The sequence below is a fragment of the Epargyreus clarus genome, unplaced genomic scaffold, assembly GCF_041222505.1.
Source record: "Epargyreus clarus isolate Ecla_fem2 unplaced genomic scaffold, WU_Ecla_fem_2.2 ptg000036l, whole genome shotgun sequence".
Classification (NCBI taxonomy): domain Eukaryota; kingdom Metazoa; phylum Arthropoda; class Insecta; order Lepidoptera; family Hesperiidae; genus Epargyreus; species Epargyreus clarus.
This window is the reverse complement of record NW_027332241.1, coordinates 101,122-112,419: the sequence shown is the minus strand read 5'-3', so window position 1 is coordinate 112,419 and position 11,298 is coordinate 101,122. Positions and strand designations below refer to the sequence as shown.

At 36.6% G+C, this 11,298-nt stretch overlaps 1 protein-coding gene across 1 annotated transcript; it reads right to left on the bottom strand.

Moving 5' to 3' along the window:
- Positions 1 to 1,787: 1,787 nt before the first annotated feature.
- Positions 1,788 to 9,569, bottom strand: LOC140757002 (uncharacterized). The gene is made up of 5 exons (XM_073092552.1): positions 9,315 to 9,569; positions 4,442 to 4,522; positions 3,587 to 3,685; positions 2,805 to 2,887; positions 1,788 to 2,140 (listed from the first exon to the last, which is right to left on the bottom strand). The coding sequence occupies exons 1-5, from the start codon at positions 9,382 to 9,384 to the stop codon at positions 1,814 to 1,816; spliced, it is 660 nt and encodes a 219-aa protein (XP_072948653.1). The 5' UTR covers positions 9,385 to 9,569; the 3' UTR covers positions 1,788 to 1,813.
- Between the last annotated feature and the right edge of the window lie 1,729 nt (positions 9,570 to 11,298).

The following is an 11,298-nucleotide window of genomic DNA, read 5'->3' as shown; positions in this document are numbered from 1 at the left end:
CGCTCAAAGCCCGCGATAAAAGCTATGCAATAGCTTAAAAACTTGTAAATGTCGTCAACCCATTCGTGTTCCACCGCTGGGCAAGGATCTCCTTTCAGAATGAGAGGGATTAAGCCCAAAGTCCACATCTAGCTTAGTGCGTTGGTAGACTTTATCTTTGAGTTTTTTTTTTTACTTTTGCTCAAATTACCCAAGTGGACAAAGACTTGTGCCCAGCATCGGAACATTAAGGTTACAGGTACTTATTTATACCTATCCTATTTAACAGGTAGGGTAGATTCAGTCTAAACTGGGTAGGTACCTCCGTCACACTTATTTCTAGCGTATAACAGTTCTTGTGTGTCGTTGGAAGTGTGTGGAACCTGAGTGACTTGCATTTTAGTCCTCGGAGTGAAAACGCATCTATGACTGACTACAGTACTCTTAGTACGAGTTTTTACGTTTTACAAAAATTACTGTTTTTAAATTTGTTTACGTATTTCCCATACATTTCCAATCAGTTCTGATACAGTCCTCTAGGGACGCTGATTGGAAATGTATGGGCAAAACGCAAAAACTCATACTAACAAACCTTAAAGAATCATACTAAAAATACAGGAAACTTATTCTTGTATTAAGTTGGTTTATGAGCGGCAGCCACTTAACATCAATGATCAAATCACATCAAATCATTTTTTAATTCAAAATAGGTTATTTACAGAGCACTTTTTAATGTCAATACCACTACCACCACTTCACAAGGTGTTTCGAGATAAAATATAACCAGTAGTAATGGGACCTATATCAAAATTTGTTGGGGGCCCCAAATTTTTTTTGATCACACGTTTTACACGTTTTACGTTGTAAAATTATTAAATTTTACAAACTTATACAAATGTGTAATAGACACTTATCGTCAATATTACGTATTTCAGTGATTCTTTGATTCTGAAAACCTTTTTTATCGACATACTTCATAGATTGTTTCGTCCTGATGAGCTATTTCATCGCCTATGTACTTTCTTTCGGGCCAAGAGGTCCAAGTGCAAATATAACAAAATAATACACATGGGGCCCCTGTCGCTCGGGGGCCCCGTATCCTTTATACGGCTAATACGGCGGTAGCTACGCCACTAGATATAACTTACTATCAGGTGAATTCCAAGTTGGTTTACTACTCCAATCTTATAAAAAATAATAAGTGCCTGATGAGATTAATTCAATACGTTTAGGTACAGGATTTTGTTGTATTGCAAACACTATTTCATTAGGCGTTGTGCTAGGGTTCGATTTTTTTATAATATATGAGTAGGTGACGAGCATACAGTCCACCTGATGGTAAGTGGCTACTGCTGCCCAAAGACATCTGCAGTCAACCCGAGATAAAATTAGATATTGCTAAAGTCGGCCACAGATGCGCCCTGAGGATTAAGCTGGAATGCCTCGGAAAAGTATGTCTCCTTTACTACACCCTTCAAACCAGAACACAGCAGCGCTTAACACTGCTGTTATGAGGCAGATAAAATAGCCCTGCCCGTGATTCACTTCAGATGGACCAAGTTGGAACGTCTTTATATATTCGCCTTTTACAGAAACAGAACACATCTGCCGTTCTACTCTGACAAAAATGACTGTTTTTGTATTTGTTTACGTATTTTCCATACATTTCCAATCAGTTCTGATACAGTCCGCTAGGAGCGCTGATCGGAAATATATGGGCAAATACGTATACAAATCCAAAAACAGTCATTTTTGTAAAAACGTAAAAACTCATACAAAGGGTACAGTAAGTACAATCAAAGACAATGTACCAAACTAAAATCTATTTAATGCCCTAATCCAAATCTACGTTTGAAAGATCGTCTGTAATCTTCTTAATCTCTTCGTCACTTCTCTTTTGTTCTGTCAAGTTCTTAGCTTCTTCTTTCTTCTGTCCGTACAGCCTTTTTAAAGTATCTAAAACCCCTTGTGGCATGTTCCCAGGCTTCGGTTGGTGTATCTCATACTCTCCTTGGTCGTTCTTCACTAGCTCTACCATAGAGTCCTCTAGGTTCATGACGTCACCGGGCCGGGGAGGAGGGGGCCGTTTGACTAATTTGGGAGGGTTCTTCATCTTCTCCGCCCAATTTTGGAGGTACTTCCCCGCGTCGGATTGTAGGAACTGAAATTATATTCGAATAATTACTTATTAACCGACTTAAGCAGCGAGGGGTACGACGTTCAAATCCCAGGCACCTCTGATTTTTCAAAGTTATGTGCGTATTAGATATTAATTATCACTTACTTAAACGGTGAAGGAAAACATCGTGTGGATTCTTAAAAAAAAGTTTTCAAAGGTATATGAAGTTTACCAATTCGCAATTGGCCAGCGCGTATGGACTAATCTTTCTCATTTTGAAAGGAGACCCAGCAGTGGGACAGTAATGGGTTGATGAAGATCATGATGATGAACCGATTTCAAAAAAGCAGGTCCTCTATATTGGACCGCTTTGTATGTATGTTTGTATGTTCAGGATTTTCTCAAAAAATACTGAGATAATTTGAATGAGGTTATGGTTATTTGAAAGCCTTACTTTCAGAACAGGTTTAAGGTTATAATAAATTTTGATTTTTTTATTGTTTGCTAAAAACGTGACAAATTTTAATCACTCCATCTTACTTTATGTGATCACTGGTGCCGAATGTCATCCATCATTCAATTTAGGATAAAAACTACTTAAAAAATGAAAATATACTCCACTCTATATACCACCACCGTTACGTATTTTAATCCAAAATATTTGTGATTTTTGACTAATTATAAACAATAAATAAATAATTGTTACCTTTTCTCTATTCTTGTTTATCTTGGGGGGTGGCAAGGAAGGCGCCTGCCGCTTCGTGTTACCGCTGGGGAAGGCTTGACCCGCTGTAAGCAAACACTTGTTTATTAGTTTCAATATTACTTACATTGCGATAAAAGCTAATGAAATAAAGTTAAGGTGGTAGAACCCTCTGTGGTTCGACTCTGGCGGCACCATCGACACAGCTGTTTCCGCCTATTAACAGTAATGTTAAATGCTGCCGCGTTCTGTACCATTACCATGAGTTTTTACGTTTTGATAAATATGATTGTTTTGGTTTTTGTTTACGTATTTGCCCATACAATTTCTAATCAGCGCCTCTAGCGGATTGCGTCAGCACTTAGAAATTGTAAGGGCCAATACGTAAACAAATACCAAAACAGTCATATTTGTCAAAAAGTAAAAACTCATGGTAAGGGTACTGGTTTGAAGGGTGTGGTAAGGAAGATATACTTTTCAGAGACGTTCCAGCTTAGTCACCAGAAGTAGCGCTGCATCAGGTAGGAATATCTAATCCTATCTGGAGTTGATGACAGTATGTCTCCCTTAAAACCAGAACACAGAATCGCTTAACACTGCTGTTATAAGGCAGAAATGAGTGTGGTGCCGTCCTAGTCGAACCACAAAGGGTTCTACCACCTTTGTATTCTATTGATTCTATGTACCTCTATATACGACTACGTATGTATGCTGTATTCTACACGACCAATTTACACTTAACCATATTTGGTGTTTTAATATTAGTATTTGTATTGTTAACTCACTAAGGTTGAGGGTGTTGGTCTGCGGACCCAGCTCGAACATAACCTGGATGTCCGCATGGTTGCCAAACGCAAAACCGAAGCCCACGCGAGAATCCGTGCCTGAAAACAGTAGAGTCGAATGTTTACAAAATCTCCTATATATATATATATATATATATAGGAGATATATATATATATATATATATATATATATATATATATATATATCTCCCGCTTCGTGTTATATATATATATATAGGAGATATATATATATATATATATATATATATATATATATATATATCAGTATATATATATATATAAAATATGTACATATAAAAATGAATGTTTGTCTACATGTCCTTTGTTGAATCGTAACCCGTGCATTTGATCATGTGATGATCTTTAGCAAAGTTGTTGTGCATGAGCCGACGAAGGTTTCTGTGGTACGACCAATTTTCGATAGATGGCGCCACTGTCATTCCAATGAAGGTATATATTTTCAGTTATATGTATATCATTTAATTTATTTTTACGTTGAAAGTTGAATGGAGGGCCCCCAATCTAATAAGTTGATTTGATTACACAAAATAACTAATTTCTCATAGACTTTCGCCGACAGATACGTATGACTCCGGCGATGTTTTTTTTCGCTGATCTAAACACATTTCAGATTGATTCTGACGACGTTTTTTTCTTTTAGGTTTTAGTCCCCAAACAACTAACTCTTTTTTCACTTTCAAAACTTTAGAGACTTCCCAATGTCGTACGTAAATGTCGGCCCGCCTTACCTCTTGTAACTATGGGGCCCTTGTTGCTAGAAAGGTTGCCAACCGTTGTATTATAATTGCAACTTACAAATAATGACCTTCTCACCTTTTTTTATCGGCGGGATGTTGGAGTAGGCGACGGAGAGCAGAGAGGGCAGTTCCTCGGGGATGATGATGGAGCAACCCCCTGGAATTAAAATATATATTTGTTAATATCTCTAAAAAATAACTAAACAAATGCTATTTTATGTAACAAATTTCATAAATAATAGAATTATATCACACAAATATGTATATGAAAAATATATCGTATTTTTCTTCTTTTGTAAATGATATATTAAACCTATATATTTAGTAATGTTAATGCACATTTTTAAAGTTTGCTGTAATTAAAATCATATGTAAAACATATTTTTAGGTTTAGTATTTAATCATTGTCAAACATGTAATCTTGTTACATTTATCAGTCTAAATAAATAAATGAATGAATAAACATCGATAATTTAACTAAATATTTTTATGAACGTTTGTGACCTTATTCCAGCAAATAAATAATTATGAATTATGAAACAGTTTTTTTATAAAAAAAAAATAGATTCCCGTACAATATTCTGTTAGTAAAATAAATTACATAACTATTATATTAAATTACAAATTCGATTATAATTCGAAGGTTTTTCAATAAGCCTGTTCGATATTCCTCAATAAGACTTCAACGCGCTCTCGCATCTTATAAGTTCCACGAATTTAATACTTGTAACAGATAGGAATAAGATCTTACCACGCTTTTGTTAGATTGACCTGTATGTATGTATGTAACGGAATATTTAGAACCCGATTTTTACCCACTTTGAACTTTCAGATTAATTTAAAATTTTGAGCAGTTATCAAGAACTAATGACAATACACGATTTAAATAATTGTATCTCATTCGCTTCATCAGGATCGTCAGGAATCAGGATTAACGACTTTCCTTGTGTGATTTTGGCGTGGTTTTAAATAATTAAATTATAATAATTATTAATGGTAAAAATCGGTTTATCTCGATTTCCGGCAATACTACAAGTCCTATGGAATAAATTAAATGGCATATTGGCATTATTAATTTGATATTGTCTTGTCGTCTATTGCTTTTTCTGATTTTTTAAAATCACCTGATCCTACTTCCCGACATCAAATCGCCGGAAATTTATTTTTCCCTTTCTTTTTCTTGTATTCTCTTCCTTTTCCGGTTTCATTCTACTATATATTTTTATTTTCACTTTTTGCCTTTTTTAAAGGCTTCTGCACTGGTCTTGTAGTAAATGTAACTTAACATGATAACCAGCGCGCCCCTGAAGGCTATATTTCACGGTCACAGCTTATGTAAGTGAATGTAACCTTATTTGCAAGCTTTAATACATGATCAAAATATTTATATTATGTTGAGATATTTAAATAATGTGGGAAGTGCGAATCAATCGCACAGGCGGGTTCCGCATAACTAAATTTTCATTTATCTTTTATTTTTTTAATTACAAGTAAATAAATTCAAATTTTAAATGTCTCTTATTACGTAAACCATATAAAACGAAAAATGCCAAAAAAGCAGTTTCTTGTATGGCGACTACCATTTATTTTCGTTTTTATTTTTTATTTTTAGTATTAATTATTATTTATAGTGGGCGCCGAAATACATTCTCAGGTAAAAAAATCAAGTGGTACATATTACAGTTCATGAGGTAGGCCCTGTGACAGATACTCTTATATACTCTTATACTATAAAAAAAAAGACAGACGGGCAGACGGACCGACAGCGGACTCTTAGTAATAGGCCTCCGTTTTTACCCTTTGAATACGGAACCCTAAAAACTGTCCGACTTTATTGTATATTCACAGTATTCGTAATTAGGCTACTACTATTCCAACAGCCAAAGAAGTGGGTAGAACCAGAACACCTATTTGTAGCGTGAAATAGTACATACATTTCAGTGGAAGAGTATGACTACCCGCGTGGCGGAGCGGTCACCATACCGGTCCGACGCGCAAAGGGTCCCGGGTTCGATCCCCGGCCAGACAGATATCTAAATGATGAATTTAGATTTCTGTTTCTGGGTCTGGGTGTTTGTGTACTTGTCTACGTGTGTGTCCATGGCACCCACGACACAGGGAATCCTAGTGTGGGGCTGTGAGTGTAGAAAGCGTTTATTTATTATTATTTATGGATGCTAGCTGACTTACACACAAGGTACCATTACCATCATAGCCCTTAGGAGTGACAACGGATTTGTGATAGGCTACAGGTAAAAATTGTTCTTGGCCACAGATGTCCATGCAGAAGTACGGTACTTCAATTTCATAATAATATTTTTTTTATAATATAGGAGTAGCAGACGAGCATGCCGTCCTCCTGATGGTAAGTGGCTACTGTCGCCCATGGACATTTGTAATCAACCCCAGATAGGATTAGATATTCCTACCTGAGGTTGGCTACAGATGCGTCGCTACCCCTGAGGACTAAGCTGAAGCCTCGGAAAAGTATGTCTCCGTTACCACACCCTTCAAACTAGAACACAGCAACGATTAACACTGCTGTTATAACAGAAATAGAAACTACAAACCAACCAACTACAACAGTTATAAGTAAGTCGCTATGAAACCAGTACCCTTAGTATGTTTTTTTACGTTTTTACAAAAATGACTATTTTGGTATTTGTTTACGTATTTGCCCATACATTTCCAATCAGCGCCCCTAGCGGATTGTGTCAGAACTGATTGGAAATGTATGGGAAATACGTAAACAAAAACAAAATCAGTAATTTTTGTCAAAACGTAAAAACTCATACTAAGAGTACAGGATATATAAACTGTTACAAAACCATGAGGCAATTGCGTAGTTTGTGACTCAAGGACATAAACTGGTTGCAACATTCACTGTATGTATTGTGTTTATATCGCCGAATATTGTATTTTGAAGGTGGTAGAATGCGGCAACAACGCTACACCTACTTCTGCCTTATAACAGCAGTTTTATGCGCTGTTAGTTAAAGGGTGTGGAAGGGAGACATACTTATCCGAGACATTCCAGCTTAGTCCTCAATTAGGAACCTCAGGAGTTCAGGTAGCCTAGTGGTTCAGAAACTCAGCCTGTTGACAGGCACCTCTGATTTTTTAAAGTTATGTGCGTATTACAAATTAATTGTCACTTGCTTAAAACGGTGAATGAAAACATCGTGAGGAAACGTGTAAATCTGAGAAATCTTAAAAAAGTGTTTTAAAAGGTATGTGAAGTCTACCAATTCGCACTTGTCCCGCGCGGTGGACTAAGACCTAATCCTTCTCATTTTGAGAGGAGACCCGTACCCAGCAGTGGGACAGTAATGGGTTGATGATGATAATGATATCTAAGTAGTAAGTGGGACGTTATATTCAAAGATACTAAGAAAAAGACATAAAAACATAATTCCCAGTATTCTCAGTGTAGCTTATCTAGCCTAATCTTTCACCATTTGCCATTAACAAACGTAAACTAGTTACATAATTACAGGTAACAAAACACGCACACTATTGCCGTAACCTCCTTCTATCATTGTGTAGACTCCGGATAGTAATATAATTGGCCAAGTGCAACTCAAACTAGCACACTAAGGATTCCGTACCACTAACATTTTTATTTTCTATTTATTTATTTTTTTATAATATAGGAGTAGCAGACGAGCATGCAGTCCTCCTATGGGTAAGTAGGGCGGCCCTTAGACACCTGTAATTAACTCCAGGTACTTTAAAGGGACAAAGTAGACATAGCTATCCAAGGCATTCCAGCTTAGTCTTCAAGGGTATGTCGTATTTGTGGGCAACCTCAGGTAGGAATCCTATCTGCGGTTGATTACAGATGTCCATGGACGGCAGTAGCTACTTAACATCAGGTGGACTGCATGGTCGTCTACTACTTCTATATTAAAAAATAATGTATGAATTATCATCCTCATTAACCCTTTACTGTCCCACTGCTGGGCACAGGCCTACTCTCAGAATGAGAAGGATTAGGCCATATAAAAAACAATATACAAGTAATAATTTCATATATCGTTCTTCTAACTTTTATAATAAATATCTACAAGAATTGGACATATTTCATTGCTCAATACTAGCATACAAGCGGGAACTTAAACAGACTCTTGAAAATTGCATTATGTAACAATTTATTTTTCCCGTTCTATTTTACTTGTTATATACAAGTTGTATTTATTATTTTAATATACCTACTCCTTTTTATGTTTACGAAGGGGAAACCTTCAAAAGGTACCCGACGACGTGGGAGCGACGCCGGGTTATGTGGGATTTTTACCGCACTAAAACCCCCCCGGTGGCCGTCCTCAACGCTTGTTGGAGAACTCCGGGATCTCCGTGGGAAACAACCGGAGTCCTCCAAGCGCGATGCCCCGATCGGGCTTTTCCCTGGGGGAGCAGTTTACGCTCCTCCCACACACGTGGTGTTTACAACGGTATGCGACCACGCACACGTCGTCCTTCCAGGAGTTACTTGTTGGACGGTTCGAGCTCCCACTCTTGCCACCCGCAACCCCAGAAGCCCCCTTTTAGTCGCCTCCTACAACAGGCAGGGGATACTGTAGCCCTATTCTAGTCCCTAGACAGGGACATAATATACCTACTTCTAACACTGTAAACAATTACATATTTGAAACATTATGTATCATATATTAGTGGAAACTTTGCTGATTTTTGTTATGTCTACATGAAAATTATTGTATTAAATATTGTATGTTTCTCAAATAATAATAAAATAAAATAGTCCACCGCGCTGAAGTGCGAATTGGTAGACTTCACATAACTTAAAAAACTTTTATTTCTTAATGAATCTATTACTAAATAGCATTGGTATATGGTCATTGAGGTCATCGTTAAATAATACGGTAGCTACGACGCAGAATTAATTTAACTAACACCGAATTTCTAACTAAAATTATTACACAACTCACCCAAGGAAAGCAGGAACGGTAAGAACAACACAATCATCACGTAACCGTAAGAATTGCTACGTAAATTCATTTAAAAAAAAACATTTTTAGAACCCGCGCGTATTTTAGTAAATATGAAACGCTCGCCACAAACTTTGCCGCCAAACTAAGCGAACGACAGACATATGACAATACTTTCACTACCAAAATGATCTAAGTTGCACAACTTATGTGTTACAACTTAACAGTTGCTAACGCACTGGCTCGTTAGGTCCACATTCCACTCCACTGGTTCATACTTACGGCATTTTGGCTTTAAATTAAATGTTGAAACTCAAAAATGTGTGGTGTGGTGGTGGCTAATTCCGATGTAATTTAATTTCGACTTTATTATAAATGCAGTAAAGTTGTATTTCAATTGAGTTTCAAACTTAATATGTATTACATTAGTGTGCGTTGCCCATTCACTACTAATATAACTTTACCAACTCCATATATCCATTGTACCTTCCATTCAAATTCCATCTCTATTTTAATGGTAAGTAAGGTTTGATTTAAGTTGGATGTTTGTTAGAGATACGTCATTATGAATTAGTAGAAATACCACTTTCATATTTTGTGAAACGAAGAACGGTGGTCGTTTTTCAACTAGTATAGAAAGCACACTGTGCTCATACATTGTCATAACACAGTGGAAACACAATGAGACACTGTGGTCATTGTGTTGGCTTAAAAAGGTCAACAGTCAGGTAATGTTATTATACTAGATTTAAAGCTTAATAGCATTTCCTTAAAATCACATCATTAAACGCTAATAAGGCTCTAAGAACTTCTAACTAGCAGAGTTAGTTTTTAGGGTTCCGTACCCAAAGGGTAAAAACGAAACCCTGTTACTAAGACTTCGCTGTCTGTTCGTCTGTCACAGGGCTCTATCTCTGGAACCATAATAGATAGACTCTTCAAATTTACAGAGGGTGCATAACGGTGGTCTCCATAACAACAAATAGTAAAAATAAAATAAAGTTGAATTTTTAAGGGGGTCTCCATACAACGAACCGGTATTTTTCGGATTTTTTCGATCTAAATGTAAAACCGTCATATAACTAAGTATCGTTGAAAATAATGAAATAAATAAATATAAGTAAAAATAATAAACATTTGGAGGTACGGAAGCCTCTATGTGCGAGTTCGAATCGTACATACTTGCCTAATTAATTTATAATATGAATGTAGCAGACGAGGATACAGTACACATTATGATAAGTGGCTACTGCCGTTATACATCTGTAATCATCCAGTTAAAAAAAAATATATATATACGGTCGAATTGAGAAACCTCCTCCTTTTTTGAAGTCGGTTAAAAACCTCCTCTTTTTTGAAGTCGGTTAAAAATTAGATATGCTATGCCTCAGGGTTATGTTGAAACGCCTCGGATACGTATGTCTCCCTTACCACATACTTCAGAACAGCTGTTAGTAGGCAGAGATAGGTGTGGCGGTGGTGCCTCTGAGGTCGATTACAGATAGCCATGGGCAGTAGCCACTTACCATCGGGTGGGCTGCTTGCTTACTTACTTTATTATTACAAAAAGTAATCCTCTCTTACAAAGGACGGTTGCGGTAATATTATAATATTTGTAGTTTAAATGAACCCTTCTGTACCCTTAGTATGAGTTTTTACGTTTACAAAAATGACTGTTTTTGTTGTATTTGTTTACGTATTTCCCATACCATTCCAATCAGTTCAGATACAGTCCGCTAGGGGCGCTGATTGGAAATGTATGGGCAAATACGTACACAAATACAAAATCAGTCATCTTTGTAAAAACTCATACTAAGGGTACTGTTAGTGACCCACTGACATACAAAAGTAAAAATATACACATATATAAATTCCGAGTAAATCACGAGAGGTTTTTATGTAATGTTCGTGCGTTGTAATCGCTAATTAATTAACTATCTTCCTTTCGCGGTAATGCTCGCTAATGCGGTATTACACGTCTACA

Excerpts from the sequence above, each read along its gene's own strand:
- LOC140757002 (XM_073092552.1), bottom strand. The coding sequence starts at position 9,384 with ATGAATTTACGTAGCAATTCTTACGGTTACGTGATGATTGTGTTGTTC. Across the intron at positions 4,523-9,314 it reads ACCGTTCCTGCTTTCCTTGG|GGGGTTGCTCCATCATCATC; the intron begins GTGAGTTGTGTA and ends TTTTAATTCCAG. Across the intron at positions 2,141-2,804 it reads TAAACAAGAATAGAGAAAAG|TTCCTACAATCCGACGCGGG; the intron begins GTAACAATTATT and ends ATATAATTTCAG.